General features: G+C 38.2%; 1 protein-coding gene and 1 pseudogene across 4 annotated transcripts in view; one reads left to right on the forward strand and one right to left on the reverse strand.

Annotated features, from left to right (window-relative positions):
- The first annotated feature begins 494 nt into the window (after positions 1 to 494).
- Positions 495 to 2,691, forward strand: LOC107665292 (leucine-rich alpha-2-glycoprotein-like; annotated as a pseudogene).
- Positions 2,692 to 4,507: 1,816 nt separating this feature from the next.
- The window catches only part of LOC107665374 (SLAIN motif-containing protein 2-like), a 24,150-nt gene continuing 9,233 nt past the window's right edge, over positions 4,508 to 19,424 (reverse strand). Inside the window, exons 3-10 of one of the 4 annotated variants that reach the window (XM_016456229.1) lie at positions 11,478 to 11,648; positions 10,785 to 10,955; positions 10,259 to 10,600; positions 10,019 to 10,159; positions 7,019 to 7,099; positions 5,733 to 5,771; positions 4,874 to 5,081; positions 4,508 to 4,787 (exon numbers count right to left, since the gene is read on the reverse strand). In XM_016456229.1, the coding sequence (XP_016311715.1) occupies positions 4,721 to 4,787; positions 4,874 to 5,081; positions 5,733 to 5,771; positions 7,019 to 7,099; positions 10,019 to 10,159; positions 10,259 to 10,600; positions 10,785 to 10,955; positions 11,478 to 11,648 (1,220 nt within the window). In that variant the 3' untranslated portion in view covers positions 4,508 to 4,720. The remainder of the gene's footprint in view (positions 4,788 to 4,873; positions 5,082 to 5,732; positions 5,772 to 7,018; positions 7,100 to 10,018; positions 10,160 to 10,258; positions 10,601 to 10,784; positions 10,956 to 11,477; positions 11,649 to 19,424) is intronic. The other 3 variants (XM_016456231.1, XM_016456230.1, XM_016456232.1) reach the window with 3 other exon arrangements.

Below are 19,424 nucleotides of genomic sequence, written 5' to 3' on the forward strand. Positions count from 1 at the left end.
CTTAATGAGAGACTTTGTGCATTGCGTTCATATTCTGCTGTTCTGTGGCCACGGATTTGCGGGTCTTGTATTTTTCTTGCAGGACCCTATAGGTTATAGTGCTAAATTAGTTTTAATCATTTAATCACTACCACAGCGTCTTGTCTCCATTGGCAACACGCACCATTTGTGTCTTGCAAGTGACGTCTCAGGTATGGGAGAGTGCAAGTGGCGATTGCAAGTGACTTCGTAATTTAATTTGCACTGTGTGTGTATTGTCTGTCTCAGAAGATCAAAGTGTCTGATGTTCTGTAATTCTTACAGGATTAACTTTTCTTCGTTTTATTCTTAGTAGTAGTTACATACATGAAATTATTTTTGTTCCGAGTACGTCTAAAAAAACACAAGGAAACTCTATGCTAGGAATAACTGAACAGTTTATGTGAAAAAATAATGTAAGTTTTACATCTTTTAAAGTCGTGAAGATGAATTCCTGGCTCATGCACGCGCTCGCGATGACGGTGGTCTTCTGTTGCCGTGACGCCCTCTCGTGTCCAATGCGATGCACGTGCCACTTCAGCGCCAAAACAACTGAGGTCGTGTGCCCTGACGCTGACCTCTCTTCTTTCCCTGGAGACGGTCTCCCGGGCAACACCACCTCCTTAACCATCCAGTTCACCAACTAGAGCGTGCTAGTCACGTGTCTTTACCTCAGAAGTCATTCGGTGTCCATCGCTCGTTAGTTCGAAATTTGGAAAGGAGCATATGGTTAAAATAGTATATTGTTAAGAATTGGTTAACTTTTTGCTTTTATTTTTACTTAACTGTGTCTCAGTTTATGTAGCAAATATCAAAATATCTGAAAATTGTTTGGAAGCCATTTTCTATTTCTCTGAAACAAAAAGACAAAACTACACCAATTTGATGCAGCAGGTCACATTGTAGTTTTTTCTAACTCTTTTATCATCCAAATTGTGCTCAGACAATGAACTGCAAGAGATACCTGCATATGTTTTCCATCATGCTCCACTTCTCAACCTGGTGTTGAAAGACAACCGCATCTCCAGCATCCACCCAGACTGGTTGCCCAACAACAGCAATATCACTTGGACCGCTCAGCACCTGACAGCCATCCCACTGCTGGAGGAGCTACACCTGCCCGGCAACAAACTGAGCAGTTTAGCAGCAGATCTTCTGAAGGGCCTTCATTACCTGCACACTATAGACCTCACAGGTGAGTGTGTGTATAAAAGCACCGTGTCAAAATGTTAAGATTCTCTACATGTATTTTGTAGCTGTACGTGTCCATTTGTGCGGAAACGCTATTGTAAGGCAATACCATGAAATGTTACTGTTTTGTGTTTATCTTATTGTACTTTTTTTATCAAACAAAGTCTAAGCTTTCACATAATGTAATTTTTATTGCAATATTCAAACAACGAATGTCGTTTTGACGCGCTTTAGTGGCGCGAAATATCGCTTCAGTTCAAATTGAGCGAAAATCGAAAATCTCTTCCTTTTTACTAGTTACAGAACGAAAATCATTAATGGATATCAGATGGTATGTTGATAAACAGTACAACTTACAAACATAACTTACATCGTTTCTCATATAATGTTTAAACCGCGTAAAAAGACAAAACGGCTTGTGAATATGTCACGTGACTTTACCTCAGAAGTCATTCGGTGTCCATCGCTCGTTAGTTCGAAATTTGGAAAGGAGCATATGGTTAAAATAGTATATTGTTAAGAATTGGTTAACTTTTTGCTTTTATTTTTACTTAACTGTGTCTCAGTTTATGTAGCAAATATCAAAATATCTGAAAATTGTTTGGAAGCCATTTTCTATTTCTCTGAAACAAAAAGACAAAACTACACCAATTTGATGCAGCAGGTCACATTGTAGTTTTTTCTAACTCTTTTATCATCCAAATTGTGCTCAGACAATGAACTGCAAGAGATACCTGCATATGTTTTCCATCATGCTCCACTTCTCAACCTGGTGTTGAAAGACAACCGCATCTCCAGCATCCACCCAGACTGGTTGCCCAACAACAGCAATATCACTTGGTTGGACTTGTCCGGAAACCATCTTATGAAATTCCCAATGGCCCAACGCCAAAGTCTGAGTCACCTAAAGGTTCTGCACCTCTCGCAGAATAAACTCGAAGAGCTTCCAGTTGGGTGTTTAGTTGCTCACCCTGCTCAAGAGAGATTTAATGTAGATCAAAACAAAATCCAGTCCCTGGATGAAAAAGCCTTTTGCTGCTCTGGTAACCTGACTCACATCTTCCTGCAGAAAAATAGATTAGATAGTCTCCCACCGACTGTATTCCAGGGGCTGAAACGCTTGGGAGTACGTTGACCTCAGTGACAATAGGCTGCAGTTTCTGCCCACTGGCAGTGACACATTAGATATCAATACCAGTTGGGTGGAGTTGATCTTTAACCCTTGGCATTGTGATGCTAAAATAGAGTACCTGTGGAGAAAACTGACCATGGAGTCCCTGCAACCAGAGCCCAAATGTACTGCACCAGAGAATCTGAAAGATCATGTCATCGCAACACTCACCCGCAAAGAAATAGGCCTGCCGGACTAAGAGAAACTGCATGATCTGGAAGATAAGTAGATGAAAGTAAATGAAAAGTGTTTTTTTATCTTTAAAAGGAGGGAGAGGACACTTTTAATACAACTCGCCATATTGGATCTTAGAATAATGGATCATGTATGTGCATGTTTGCAATCTGCATTGCAAATAAAGATCGATTTAATTTTTTTTTACATTCATTAAAAATTGTAAAGGAACAGTTTTGACACAATACAAAATTCTGGAGCTCCCAACACACATTATTATCACTCATACATAATAAATTAACAGAAAACTAAAAATTAAATAATGAAACTGACAAACTATAGATAATGTTATGGTAATGATAAATATCTGAACACTTCCAGTTTTGAATTTTGACTTAATATCTCTTAATACATTAGATTATAAAGACAGACAACTGCAGCCTAAAATCAGTTGCAATCTCAACATTTTCCACAATATGTCTGATCAACAGTCAAATGCTATAAAATGTTTAAAGTTTACTTTAGTTTTGGCACGTCAATAAATTAGACAAATAAGTGACAGACCACAAAGCTTTTTTCAACTTTTATTTGAAATGATTCAACGCAGGGGAAACTGAGCATCATGTTTGTGGAGATATAAAAGTCTTTACCAAAAAACAATCCACAAAATATTTATGTCATGTATTCATGACCATTGTAGGCTCAAGCATCCCACTAACTATATCTCAGCACACAGAGGCATCTCACCGTTTAATAAATAAGCCTCTATTTAAGCACATAGTATTTTGTCATAAATAGCAAGGGGCTTTTATAACATACCTTTGTTACAAAAAAGCAAATATAAATGTTATCAAAGCAATTACAAAAATCTAAACTTGAGCAAGAAATGCAAAGAACCCTGAAGTAAATAATATTGGCAAAAGAAAGCAATTGGCACAAACCATAAAAAAAACAAACATTTGTAGCAATCACATAATTTCATAAATTATAGGCACTCATTTTTAAACAAACTTGCAGAGTCTTAATCGTTTGCTAGTTTGCAGCAAAATGTCATCTCCATATGTTCAGGTGGCACTCCCATTCATTTTAATTCTTGGCCTTTTATCAATTATTTCACTCCGAGAATGACGATAAATAACATGACCAGGAATTTTCCTAAATTAATAGTACATAAGCACTACACTTCACCCACACAACTAAATCTTTTTATGACCCTTGCCACCGAGACATTATCACTGGGACATCAATCGATGAACAACATTTGACGATACAACAGTTCACCTTATGAAGTTAGTCTCAGGCATTTATATTCATTGATTTGTCCCAATTTCCAGTTAGGACATACAAACACAATTCATGAAATTTGACTTTAACTTATCACTGATCCGTGTCTCATGACCGTTTCCTTTCGAAATGAGCAAAAGCATCAATCCTGCTGCGAATCTGAGGGTTCAATCTAAATATGTTTGTTCAAAGACTCTGAAATACGTCCATTATTCAGACACTTCAAATGCTTTGGAAACATAGCTTTGCAGTTGAGGTTTAACAATGACATTCAGAAATAAAAAGCTCAAAAATAAAGATTAGTAAACATACACATATATATTTATAAAGACCAAATACTGTATGAATATTCTTTGAAAGAAATATTTTAAATAATGATTTCAAATAAATAAGAGGTCACATAGATATGAAAGACATTCTGACAGAATGCAATTGCCACGCGGACTCTGTCGCCATACAAACCTTTCCTACTTGAGCCAAAAGTTAAGGTCAATTTGTATGTGCTCACAAGGGATCCTTTACTAATGTTGTTACAGAGAAAACAAGTTATTAATGTTCTTCTATAGTGGATTTTGCGGGGATTTGCAAGCAGTATTGTGGATTTGGAGCCATTTGCAGTACAGATGCTGTTTGGTAGGTGAGGGAGAATCCCAGTCTGTTTTTTTGTTGTTGTTGTTGTTGTTGTTCTTTGGCATTCTGTGGCATCCAGCCTGCCTTCCACATCTATCCTGCTGGGATGGGAGTTCTGCAATGTCACCTGAAAGAGGACAGAATCATTTGTTTGGAAGAATGCGTCTCTTTATTTGTGGGGGTTAAAGATGTGTCTCTATAAAGTGCCAGTTTGAACTGAAAGCCCATTTGTGCTGCTGGTTCTGGGTGCGCTCAGTAGCAGCCCTCTCTCCAGCTCTCGTCTCTGATACCGCTGTATGTCCTTGGAGCTGGCAAAGACCTGTGGAGCAAATAATACACTCAGTAATCAGTATGTACTTCACCAGGTTACGATGTTTATATTGAGTTGTGAAAACCTGAGAGTACCTGCGCACAGGCTGGACCAGTTTGCTGCGAGGCACTGGCAAACCTTCTCCAGCATTGGCGGCGGGGCGGGGCAGGCCACTGCGGGGCGGGGCCATAGAGCGTGTGGGCGTGGCTGTGCCTGAACCATGGTTGGACATAACCTTCATGGGCTGACGGAGAGCCAAGGGAGACGGGGCAGCGGGAGTCCGCAACTTACTGGAGGAGGGCACTGAAATAAACAAAAAAAGAGGGAAGATAAGTGGGAAAGATAGAATTAGGGAAAAGAATAAAAGCAACAGATGGAATGTAAAGGAACTGAAATATTGGATATTTCATAAAAGGTAAAACATAGATTGAATAAAAGACAGAGCTTCTATTCTGTAGTTTATCTTCTATCTATTTACTACCTGATACAAGCCATTCATGGGACCACAGTCATGAGTTAATGGTAATGGGATTATAATGACAAATAACAATGAATTAAGATGGATGCAACCCTAAAAACCAAAAGAATGCAATTAGACAACTCTAATTCATTAAGCTACACATTAAACATCACCACAATTAAATAAACGCTCCTATGTAACACGCAGAGGACCGTTTTCCACATTCACAGAGCACAACACTAGCATTAATGACATTCAACACAAAGCTGATAGAAAATAAAGCACAGTAAGAATGGATGGATGGATTTAAACAGTCTTGATCAACTAGTGTTTACAAACATTTTCAAAACTACTAGTTATACAAATGCCCCCTTGTTGCAAAACGGGTAACAGCACAACCACAGCACAAACACAATCTACCATTCACGCACGCTTGCACAACATAAAATATCACAGCACTGAAAAGCTGCATCATCATCAGTGTATATACTCACTGAAATCTGTTTCCTCACCAAAGCAACACGAGAGAGGGACTGGGTAAAAGATGGAAAAGAGAGGGTTGGGTTTGTATCCGCTCCAAAAGCTGTCAAATTTCTCAGGACTATATTTCTTTTTAAAGTGCAAGTATGACTGACAGACTTTTATTTAATGCAACCAAAGTGCATTAAATAAATAATTGGAATTAGTCAGATGGCTTCAGAGACTACTGGAACATTTGGTTAGGTGACAACGTTTAAGCAGTTCCATTTAATAAAAAAAAAGTAAAAGAAGACATGGCACATTTGTACCAAAAGGGGGCAGACCCACAGCAACCTACAGCATCGCTCATCCTATAACACTGCAAAGAAACAGCAGCATTTCACAACCACAGGTGAACAAACTATTCTCAAAAGCCACTCCAGATCAATATACAACACAAAAATCAATCTGCACAATTTTTTTTTTTTTTGGACCAACAGACATTGCCTATTTAAGGCCAATAAATATTAGTGACCAATAACCAATGGACCTGTTTTTAATTAGTTTGACAATAACTAAATGGCCATTAGACTAAAAAACAATATAACAATTGAAAAACTATATAAATATAAATGTTTATCATTAATATTATTGTTAATTTATTATTCGTGAGAAAATGATACATTCTCAACAATAGTGGTTAAATTCTGCATTTTAGGCTTGACTGCTTTCACACCAAAGGAGAGCAGAAAAAGTGTTTCAGAATTAAAAATCCCATTTATATAACATTTCCCAGACCTACCAGGTTGGTATGCAATAATATATTTTTTTGTAAAATTTTTTAATAAATAATAATAATAATGAATTAATAAAATAATAATAATAATAATAATTGGGCAATCACTAGTGATGGGAAGTTCGGATCATTTTACCGACTCGGACCTTTGAGTCTCGTTCAGCAAAATGATGACTAATTCCAGTACAGAACCTATAGGATGTTGCGCATGCGCGACTGAACGAATCACTCCCCGAGACGACTCGTTCTTCCCGAGTCACATTAAAGATTAATTCAAAATGAACGAATTGTTCAATAACGACCCAACACTAGCAATCACTCTTGAGCTCATTTTTGAACCACAACCCATACCCCTCTTTTCAAGAAGACCTGGGTATGATTTCTTATCTGAGGTCAGTAAACAGCTTCCACACCAACCAAACAGTACTCTAACAATGGGTTTATAAAAGTGTCAAAATGCCATAAAACACTTCCAGGACAATCTACTATCATGACTGAGTCTGGGTGACCTGCTCAGTGCATTACCTCGTAGAGACGTAGGGCTCTGGAGTCTCTCTTTTGGTTTTGGGGAGGAACGAGCAGGTGCGGAGAGCCTTTGGTGTGACGCTGAGATAAGAGACAAGCAGACATTACGTTTTGATTCAGGCTCATTTGAGCTCAGCAGTCCACCTCCACCTGCAGGCACTTAACCTCCAACCAGAGCTGATTCAAAATCAGCTTTAACCAAAAAGTTTAGGTGATGCCAAGGCAAAGACAGCCAGCTAGGGTCAGGTTTATTAATTCAAGGCAGAGCCATTCCATGCATGGGTGAGACAGAAGACCACTTCTAACCAGCCACCAGAGGGCACCACAGCCAAGAGAAAAATGAAACCCCGGGTGAGGAACAGGCAGGAGGCAGCACTACGCAAGGAGTGAATCCAACTACATCCAGACAACCAGCACCTCAGCCAAAAACAAAGGGTGTGAGGAAGAAACAAAGGCGGAGAGAGAAGGGAAGAGGCAGAGCATGCTGGGCAGGAAGGACAGAAATAAAACCAGACTGTCCATATTACCAAATGAGGGGGAGAAGCCTGAAATACTCGCTACATTCAAGTATGTAAAATCACTCAAGCAAGCTAATGTCTTTGTGCTGTTTAAGAGATGGCTGTTTATCTATGGTCACTAAAATACAGAATATTATTAATTAACTTATTAAATATTTGTATACAAGGATTACAGAGCGACTCCACTCCTGTTTTGAGAGTTTCATCAGATTAACTTCATTGACAGAGAGAATTCTGGGCCTTATACGTTGACCTCGCATGGATAAAATGATACAGTATGCTGTCATGAAATGTTCTTCTTTCATGGGCGTCACTGTTCTTAAAAGTGGTGAGCTGGACTTTTCACTTTTGTGCTGGTTGTCATGTCATGAAATGGTAAATGGGTCAGTTTATGAATATTAATTTACACACCAAAAAAATGTAACAATCTGTTTTAATAAATAATTATTAATAATTAATAATAATTATTTGGAAAAATGCAATTTTCAGGTGGCATAAATGCAATTCAATAATCTTATATATATATATATATATTAAAGGGTTAATTCACCCAAAAATGAAAATTCTGTCATGAATTACTCACCCTCAACAACAAGGATATGTTGTTTTCATTCAAATCAAAGCGCAACAACGTAGGAAACAGATCCGGCGTGACGCAGCTGACACAGATCAGCATACGTTGTTTACGTCCAGCTGATATTCTCCAAAATGGTACTAGGGTGATGCGGAGGAGACGAATTGTTATATATATATTTTTTCTTTTGTGCACAAAAAGTATTCTCGTAGCTTCGCATAATTGCGGATGAACCACTGATGTCACATGGATTATTTTACAGATCTCCTTGCTACATTTCTGGACTTGGGAACATTTCAGTTGCGTTGCTGTCTATGCAGGGTCAGACAGCTCTCAGATTCCATCAAAAATATCTTAATTTGTGTTCCGAAGATGAACGAAGGTCTTACGGGTTTGAAACGACACGAGGGTGAGTAATTAATGACAGGATTTTCATTTTTGGGTGAACTAACTCTTTAAATAACCATACCAGTAACACAAAAAACCTGCCAGTAACTACAAAGATTCAAGTCTCAGGCACCTGAAGTCCAACATAAAGTTACGGTCATATTTAATGTTGTTCAGTGAATTTTCAGTTAAAACTGAGTTATCTCAATAGGATTCCACACATATGCGAATTTCGATTGAGGGTGAAAGATTTCCCCATACCGATTTTGCATTGGGTTCAAGTTCACGCAAATTCACTGCAGTAACCAATAGAACGTTGCTTGTTTTGAAAGTGACTTCTGTGTTTTCCATACATCACTACACTATAGACTGCAGACTCTTGTCTGCAAAATTTTGATGAAATTTCCTGTGACTGCACCTTAATAGTATACTGTCGTATGTGTGGCTTTAAAAGAGTCATTCATTTTGGGAATCATTTGTACTACACTGGTCATGCTCTATGGTTTTGATTTCCTAAAAAGAACTGACTCACAAGAGTCATTCGTTTGGGAATCAGATTTTATTCCTCAGTGTTGACAACTTTGTGAAGTCAGCATTACCAACAGAATGCTCGTGTTAAAATCAGAACGGGTTCTGAAAAAGATTCTAATAGTTGTGTGCTGGAACATTGCTGTTGTTGCTTATTGCCACTAATGACAACCATTGTGGTAATGACCACTCAACATTAAAAAAATAAATACATTTATAATAATAATAAAAATTTTTAGCACTGGATCATTACGCTAGATAACATTTACTATGTTATATACTATGCCAGATCAAAACTTCTGCTCAAGAATTGGAGATGCTCCCTATTGTATATACATCCCTGCTGAAAGCTATTTCATAAAAGTACAGTGACAAAATCAGCCATGGCAAAAATGACACCTATGCTTTTTTCAGTAAGGCTATTAAATGTGATTGCTCACATGGGTGTAATGGCATATGATTACTATAATCTGAACTGTTTTATCCTACAAATAAAATGACAAATCTTTAGTGTTCCTGTGCTACATTAAACACTCTTTCAAGATCCATCATCTGAAGATTTCCCTAAAACATTTTTAAAAAAATCACCCCGAATAATAGTTTAAACTATGTTTGAAAGTCAGTCAGGCTTTTATAGGAAAGGTCAAGATGCCAATAAAATGTGATCTAAGAGAAAATGTGAGAAGATCAAAGAGCCTCATCTAGCAAGCCAATACACTGGCAGTGCAGTTAAGAGCACAGCATGAATGTGTGTCAGAAGCACAGAATCCACAACCAAGAAGAGCATATTCATAAAAAGTCAAATGTTACCATACATCAAGATTTACAAACAGAATAACAGTCATGATAAATTTTACATCATGAAATGCAATGAAGTCTTTTTGTGTGGTGAGTTTGAGTCAGAGATTGTGTGTTTGCTGGCTGTTAAAAGCTCTAAACGTGTGATTTGATGTATGGGTGCATGCATGCTCACTGATGTGTCCGGACACTCACTGGCAGACTGACTCTGGTGTCTGGGTGATCCTCCGTTTGGCACTTGCAAGTTTGACTCACAGCTCCTGCTGTTTTTAACTGGCTCTGCAGTCGGTCCAGAGCTGGATCGTGTGAGGTTCGGTAGACTCCGTCTCAGCTTTTCTGCACACAAAAACAGAGAGGATGAAGAAACCCACATTTAAACTGACATTGTTTTAAAGAGAAATAGCCCAAGTGAAATGAGACTGGAAGAAGATCTACCTTCATTCTTAATGGCGTTGGTCTGCGTATCATGGCCTTGCAGAGAGTGGCGGGGCTGCTGAAGGCGGCTGATGATTGGTTGGGGAGATCCGCGGCTGTACTCTAAAGAGTGGGTGGGTGAGCGGGATCGGGGCGAGTTCCTGGGGGAGACGCGGGGTGAGTGCCGAGGGGAGGGGCTGAAACGGTTGACAGGTGTGTGGTAGGAATGGTGGACCGCCTCCTCATCATCCTCCAGGCTCTGTGCATCCAGCTCCTGGTCACTCAGAGTTCCTCGTCGCAATGACTGACATGATGAACCAGAGCTACGACGTGACGCTGTTGCAGCATATTCTTGCCTTAAACCTAAAAGAGGGAAACATATACATTTGAATTTAAATTTCAGTGAATTTAAATCTCAATGCCATTTAGGCATTTTTTTATTCACATTTAAGATTGTTTATGATCCGTTTCAGCAGCATGATAACCAAATGTATAACAATAACTTTTCTAACAATATCCAACACTTGTTAGAGAAAAGACCACTCACTCTCCTCTTGCATGCGGGCGAGAATCTGCACGTCTGTGACGTCATTGAGTTTATATGTGGTCGATGAACCAACAGAGTCTTCATCCATCTCTGATGTGCTCAACTCACTGTCTACTGATGACTGTGGGCTCACTGCCTGTGCGTTTCTGTCAGCTGATCCACGCTGGTGACCTACACACACACAACAACAACAACAACAAAATTAATTACATTAATATATGCCAAAATAAAAATGACATTTTTTTTAATATAGTTATTCATAGGAAGATCTACTAAAAAAACACTAGACAGTTGTTTGTTTTCTGCTTAAGTCATATTAGCTATGTTAGGAATAAATATTAGCCTACTACTTACTGCATACTGGACAGCATATTCAGTGGTTACGTTAACAGAAAATATTCTATCATTCACTAGATTTTAAGAGCTTTCAGCCAAACAACGGTGAGAAAAGTGCAGTTTTTAACACAGAAGTAACAAATATGTTACTTTTCATACCACGTAATGATGTAACATGGTTACTTTCATGATTAGTGACTTGCTACCTATAAAAATAACATTCCCCAACTGCAAATTAATAAACAACTTCAGCAGTCTCACACTTTTCCGTCATCTGTGAGTGACATGATTGTTTGTAGTATGTAATATATTCCTCAACTACTTCTTACTCCACATCTGGAGTAAAGAGGACTTTACCTGCACTGCCAGGCAGAACGAGCTGCTTGACGATAGGCACTCTAGATGGAGTGGAGGACGGGGAGTTGAAGCCACTGCTATAGGGACTGTTTGCTGTGTTTGTGCAGTACGGGCTTCCGTAGCCCACTTGAGGACTGTAGGAACTGTTATATAGACTCCTCCGCTTGTTTGCTACAAAAGAAATCAAAACATAATAAGGGCACTAAAGAACTTCTTGTTGAATGTGAAGTGAAAGCATTTTATGGTCCCTTTCTTATGCTGTTAGTTTAAACAAACACCATTTATTTAGGAGGAACACATTTCAGACAGCACCAGCTGTTATCGTTAGGAAAAATAAATAGGCCTCTTATATGACATACTTCAAAACACAAAAACAACAGAAGGTCATATCCCACCCTCCACCCCCCCCTCAAGTACACATACACAGATGCCATTTTAATGCATGCATGTTTATGGAGACACACACAATACGGTTTACAGTGTATTAGGCATCTCAGAGAGTCAATTTAAGCATACAGCATGCATGGCCAAGTCTAATAAAGTGCGACATTCTAGGTCCTGGTGGAGTGCAGTTAATCGCATACAATGCAGACTATTCACAGTCTAAGAGACGCATATGCACACCCACAAGAGCCTTACTCAGTCATTTAGTGGATGATGACGCCATTAACATCCAGTCAATTCTCTCTCTTACACACACAGACTCAATGTAGGCATTGTAGAGCAATGCAGCACCATGAATATGTAGTTGTCTATGATTGAGTCATAAGGTCAAACTCTTAGCTCAGCTGCAGCAGAGAGAATGCATCGCTGTTAAAGCTTTTGGCAACACCGACGGCTAGAGAATCTGAAGACCATTAGTTGAATATCGGCCAAGAAAGAGACTGTACTGTGTCTCTCAAGAGCAGAGCATAAAATAGAAGCCACTTCAGCTGCTCTCCCTGTGGATATACTCTCACATGATCGCTCACCACTCGATCCTCTGTGTGTGTGTGTGTGTGTTTGGGCTGGAAAATTATTAAATAAAAGACAAGAATATTAAATACATTAAATTAAATAACAATAAACAATTTAAATACTTTTAGACCTCTACATATTTGCTGTGTGACCTAGAAAAAAATAATGAAATTAATTAATTAATAAATACATAACTGTTAATGTAATATACATTTTTTTATTGTAATAAATTATACTTTATTTGATTAGTGACCTAGAAATAGTGCAATATTTCTTCTTCATCATAATGATAAATACTTCTTTAGGATAAAAATCCCTAAACTGTGTTTATTCCAAGTTTAAACAATAAATAAATAAATATTATTTTAATATATAATTTTATAGTAAAATATTGTAGCTTATTTGTTTTAATATATGAAGAAATGCAACACAGAGACTTCTATAAACATTTTTGAGTGTAAAATCATTAAATCAGTGTTGAACCAAAGGTTTGATACATTTTTTAAATCAGAGACCCTATTAAAACCTTTGAGAAACTAGTCTTTAGGAAACTTAATGGGAAAATAAAACACATTAAAACCAGCTATATTCATGATGTTGCTTAGTTTTATATTGGCAACAAAATCCTCTTGAATATACTGTCAATATTTGATTGCTTAGCCTTTAGCGTGTGTGTGTGTGTGTGAGCAGCTGGACACTCAAGAGGTCATTAAAGCACATTTCCCCAGACCTCCTATTCTTTCCTGCCCTCTTTGCATGGATCCATCCTCTCTCTGCCTCTCTCTCCGTGTCTCCTGTCTAATGACTTTCTCCCTCTACTCCTGCCATCACTCAGTGTGTGCTTTATTCAGAGAAAACAACAATGCTCTCCCCACTCACTTCCTTACAGATCCAGCAGTGAACTGCATTAACACCACACCATCAGCCACGCTTACACGCATACATGCACAACGCTTGAGTGCTGGGACATAAAAACACCCACAGAGACACAGGAATGGGCGTGCATGCTGAGAATGAGTGGTCTTGGATTTGGGCTGGTGTGGATGACCTCTGACTGTTCTGTGTTTGTGTGTATGTGTTAAAAATGAAGCCAAGAGCGAGGGCTTCCCTCATTCAGCAGGGACTAAAAGAAATGAGGACTGACACAAACCGCTGTAAGCCAATAACACCAGACTGTAAGGACATTACAATCAAGGACATTTACCATCAAGAGTCAACAAAACATTTCAGATACAACACTAACTAACTACATGCACAGTAGACATATGAGGTGGAAGATCAATAATATATTACAACATAAGCACACAAAACGGTCTAAAATGCATTACCTAAAACTGACTCAAAGTGTGTCATGTGAGCGTTTTTCAGTGTCTTTGAACAGACAAAAATAGATGTGTCCTTAAAACCTAGCCTGAAACAACCTAGTCTCACAAGTCATACTTTTGACTACAGGCTTTAAAGGATAAGATCACTTCCAGAATAAAAATGTCCTTATAATTTACTCACCCCCACGTCATCCAATATGTTCATTTCTTTCTTTAGTTGAAAAAAAAAAGAAGGTTTTTGAGGAAAACATTCCAGGATTTTTCTCCATATAGTGGATTTCAATGGGGATCAAGGGGTTGAAAGTCCAAATTCCAGTTTCAGTGCAGCTTCAAAGGCTCTACACGATCCCAGCCAAAGAATAACGGTCTTATCTAGCGAAATGATGTCATTTTCAAAAAAAAGAAAAATGTATATACTTTTAACCAAAAATGCTCATCTTGCACTAGCTCTGCGATGCGCGTCTATGACTTCACACATTATGCAATCACATTGGAAAGGTCACGCGTGGTTAGTTCTTCGTCTGTGTACTCCGGTTCAGAAAGGTAGGATAGGGAGAAAAACCCCCATCTAATTTTCTCCTCCAACTTCAAAATCGTCGTTTTACCTTTTTTTTGTAAAGGGCGTTTGACTTTCTTTGCACATTCGCTTTGCAAACACTGGGTCAGTATTTCCGCCTACCTCACATGTGACCTTTCCAATGTGACTGTGTAATGCATGAAGTCGAGCTAGTTCCTTGGCTGGGATCGTGTAGAGCCCTTTGAAGCTGCACTGAAACTGCAATTTGGACCTTCAACACGTTGGTCCCCATTGAAGTCCATTATACTTTCACACTGCACGTTGGTCCCGGAAAATTGCTAGAAAATTGCCGGAGTGCCTTCTGTGTGAACGCAAACACGTACCGGGATTGATTCCGGGATCGATCCCGGGTTGGGGACCTAGTAACATTGCCGGGTTCAGTCCCGGAACGAGCTCTGTGTGAACAAAAGCCAGAACCAATGCCGTAAAAGGTGTGTCGTAATGATGACGCACGTTATCGTGTTTTGAAGGCAGATCAATGTTCGCGACAAAAATATATGTGCAAACTGTAATGAAGCAGAGATCGGGTAGCTCCTCACTATCCGCGCTGAAGCTGAGATTGTTCGCCAGCTTAAATGAAACCGAACGAGTCACATTACACGTCACATAGTAATGTCACGTGTCTTTACGGGATGTGTGTGAACGCACACACAGATTCCGGAAAATCATTGGCAGTGTGAATGAACCACAATCAAACGATCCCGGGACAAATCCCAGGACACATTTCTGTGTGAAAGAGGCTTTAATGTCTTTGAGACTGAAGAAAGAAAGACATGAACATCTTGGATGACATGGGGGTGAGAAAATTATCAGGAAACTAATCCTTTTAATCTGGTTCACATAAAGCTCATCTTTACCCAGAATGCTGATGAAAAATGGCTTTTTTTTTTTCTTCAAAAAATGTAACATTTTTTAAGAGCAAATGCCATATTGCCATATAATGATAAAAATGTAAAAACAAAACAAAATAAACGTTTAGATACATCACTGAATTGTTACTCTTTAAAAACTATTTCTGTAAAACGGGTGGTTATAAATAATTTTATTAGAAATATATTTTTTATAATTATTACATAATTATTTACATTATTTAGACATAGAAAACCTACTATGCTTTCCTTTCGAATACATTTGCTTTGTGTAGATATATTCGTACATTTATTCATTCATTTTACCATGGTGAATAAGCAAATGATAACGGCTATTTCATGACCAGTTTGAAAGCTCTGTGCAACTGGCACTAATGGATGGAAGAGACTGTCATGGAAAGAGATCAAAGTTTTTCTAAAATCTGAAACTGATGCTACCATGGACTTTTATCTAGGAAAGCTTCATCTAAGCCAGAACAGAAATACCAAAAGTCTTTTCCGTCTTTCAGAATGTCATTAACTCCATATATGTGGCCAAAGCGAGCCAATGGCCATTACATTCCAGTCAATCAGATGGTTTGGCTCATCCACGCTCTTTCCACCAGAAGAACACCACACTGAGTCTACTAATACTGCATTTGTGTGTCTCCAAGAAAGAGGAGAAGGAGAAATGAGGACAGCTAATCTGTCATTTCTCTGGTGACTACATCCATACACTGCAAAAAGACAAGTTAAACCCTACAGATAATTCTGACACTGAAAAGATGCTTCACTAACTGTGCTTTTTATCTTGGCCTGGACTCAATGAACAGCAGGGCCCATTACAGGATAAGATACATGGGCTTAAATGTCTAACGACTGTCTGTCAAGCACATTTTGTTCAGCTCAATGGACAGTCCCACATGGAATTGAGGCTGTTTATCAGCCCGTATGAAAGTTGTTTTGGGGGGCAGGGGGCAGAGGAGAGAAAGACAATATGTGTGAGAGAGTCTTGTAGTAATGAAAGTTCATCAGAGCAACATGGGCTGTTTAAGGACAAACACAGAAACTAAGACGCAGTGAGAAGGAAGAGCTCATGATATCAACAGCAGCACGAAGAGCCAAAGACGACATGAAAGAGGATGAAGAAGGAAGAGAAAAAGGCAGAATGAATGCAATGATGTTGAAAGTGTACAGGATAAGTAAGGCCTGTCAGATCCGTAGAGGAAAGGGGAAACAGCATAGAAAAAGTAAAAAGAAAAGAAAAGAACAAAACAAAAAGAAAGATATCAACAGGGAAGCAGAGTGTACTCCAAACAGGATTGCAATAGTGGATTGGATTGCAGGGGCAAGTTGAGGATGTGGCTAGAGAGAAAAAGACACAAGGAGGCTGTAAAGACTGCACTGAACTTGCTGAAGCACAGCATAACAACAATGTTCAAGAGTATGGATAGCACTTTCTATTAATATGGTACACTCTGGAGTACATTTATTGATTTTTAAGCACAAAAAGGCACAAATTTAGATGTACAAATAAAGAAAAAAGTTTTTTTTTACATATATATCTCTTAGATACACTAGATAATTTAATATTAGCTAGTTTCTAACAAAATCATATAATAAAATAATTTTGACAATTTGTTGGATATTCAGTTATTTTTATCTAATTATTATTCCATAAATTATTAACTAATTTTAATTACCAAAACTGTAACTCTGCATACAACCCTATTATCCACATGATTTTTCCTATTACAAAAAAAAAAATATATATATAGTAACAAAACATACTTACAGTCGCTGATTCAGAAGCGCCAGATTGTCATAGCAAAGTCGGAATTGACCCTTTTTTTTTTTAATAGCCTTTGTGCACAGCCAGCCTTGTACTCTTCTAGGTTCAAAAAACTGTCGTCCATAAAATGCGTTGCACAAATTCGAACTTCTGGGTTGTGCTGTTCTGTTGTAAATAAATCTTAACCAATGATTCCTAATTGCATCTACTTCCGGAAGGCCAAATAAAGTGCTTTTGCTTTCGCACTGAAACACACAGTGTCTCCCTGACATGGCTGCATCAACACTACTGCGTTCCTGAAACCACGCCTTCTTTCTTTGCGTGCACATTTGGGCGGCATTATGCTAATATTTCCACATATTGATGTAGATATGTGGGGGCGTGTTAGAACGAGCCGTTTTAGGTAGGTGTGGCTGACTCTTAACTTTTATAAAGAATATCTCTTTGGATTTGAGACTTTAGTCTTTGCAACTTTACAGATCTTCTTTATGCACCAAGAGCTTGTGTAACACTCCAAAGAGAAAGGAAAACTTGAAATCGCATCATATGACCCCTTTAAAATTATCAAACAATTATTTATTTGCTAGTTTATGTAAAAAATAGGTTACTCAATTACTACAAACTACCAATTTTGTCACAAAATAGCTAGCTCTACTAACACCTACTAAACTGGCAACCAATTCTGGCACTTTTTCTTTTCTTTTTACATTTTCTAATATTTAGAGCTAGGGGAAAAACTGCACAAATCAGCAACACAAACCAATAGGCATGTCAATTTGTTATAGAACTGCAAGGTTAAAAATATCCTTTCACTAATAACTTGCAGAAAAAGAAAAAACATTTGTGAAGATTTTTTTTTAAACATGCATATGTTCCATTGTCTAAATTATTAAACGGATTTAATATTGGCAATGGTGTTTCTTCAATCAAGATGATTAAAAAAGGAAACACAGGCTTGTTTTGTCAGTGGAACGTGATTAAGTCTTTTTATCAATTCTCAGCCTCTCCTTTTGTCCTCATGTCCAGTGAGTTATGTAATGGTTATGGTTATGACTACAACCTTATGGAACTGTTTGCATTTCTGAGGGAAGTGTAAAGCCCTGGAATGAGTTACCATGGCTAGAAAACAGACTCGCCAAACAGCAGACAAGTTTATAGCAGAAGCTCGGTTTCAAAACTTAGTGAGCGGCCTAGCTGTCTACTGCCTTTTCACAAAGCTTGCATATAGCTTGTAAGAGTGCTGAGTCACACTCTTCAGCCTTCTTGGTGGAATTCATTAATGTGTGCAAACATGTCCGTCTCTATTTTACTTTCTCACAGACACAGATGCGCTTCATGGGGTAACTGGTTCTGAAGAGGGCACAAGAGAGGCATAAAAGAAAGGAACAAGCAATAAGAGAGAGACAAAGCTGACAGGTGTGTCCAACAGGATAGAGATTTGACATGCATCCCACACATCTGCACTGGCTCTCTCTTCACTCTCTTGGCAATGGCTCTAGGGAATTAGTGATGCCTCAGGTAACCTGGAAACCGCAATGCACACCCTACACACTCAGCACGGGCTGTATGCCTGCAGACAATGAGCTTTACATAGTGGGTTGGTGAATCAGCTTTCTTTTATTGAGAGTGTTTGCCAAATGACTAACAGTGAAAATGTAAAAAAACTTTTTAATTTAATGTGCCATTTGCTAAATAAAGTTTTTTTTTTTTCTTCACAAATAAACAAATAAAATAATATATATCTATATAAATTAAATAAAAACTTTCTGACCCTAAATTTTTGAACCGTAGAGTAATTAGAGCAATATAAACAAACAGATCCCCCCCCCCCATCTTATATGGGAAATATGACATAATAAAGCATTCAAAGGGTGGCATTGTGCTGTTTGCTCTATGATGACACTATGATGAGTCCACTTAAAACAATGACATCATACACCCATCTGTCTCGCACAATGACAAGTGTGATTCACATCTGGCACTGTTCCAAATGTTAATCAAATGCAGCCACTGCAGATTGGATCTTTTAATGGAAAACTCTATCTTTGAACTGGGAGTTCTCTGGAACGATTCCCATGTAACTTAAGGTGACGGTTGAGTGAACTCTATGAGATGAGCCAGTAATGATCTTTGAGAATATCACTCAAAATGACTTCATTTGCTGCTCATTTGGTCTTTATCCCTCTCCTCAATGAAGCAATGTAATAAAAGGAAAATATAAGAGTACATAAATGTGTGATGTAACAGTATGTTAGTGGGTGCTGTAAAAGTATCAGTCACATGTCTAGTATGAGCATGGACAGTCAGTTCCCGGAGCTGCTCAATTTAAAGGGGTCATAGGATGCCCATTTTCCACAAGTTGATAGGATTCTTTAGGGTCTTAATGAAAAGTCTGTAACATAGTTTGTTTAAAATTTCTCAATGGTAGTGTAAAAAACACCTTTTTTA

This window comes from Sinocyclocheilus anshuiensis, unplaced genomic scaffold, assembly GCF_001515605.1.
Source record: "Sinocyclocheilus anshuiensis isolate Anshui unplaced genomic scaffold, SAMN03320099.WGS_v1.1 scaffold199, whole genome shotgun sequence".
NCBI classification, from domain to species: Eukaryota; Metazoa; Chordata; class Actinopteri; order Cypriniformes; family Cyprinidae; genus Sinocyclocheilus; species Sinocyclocheilus anshuiensis.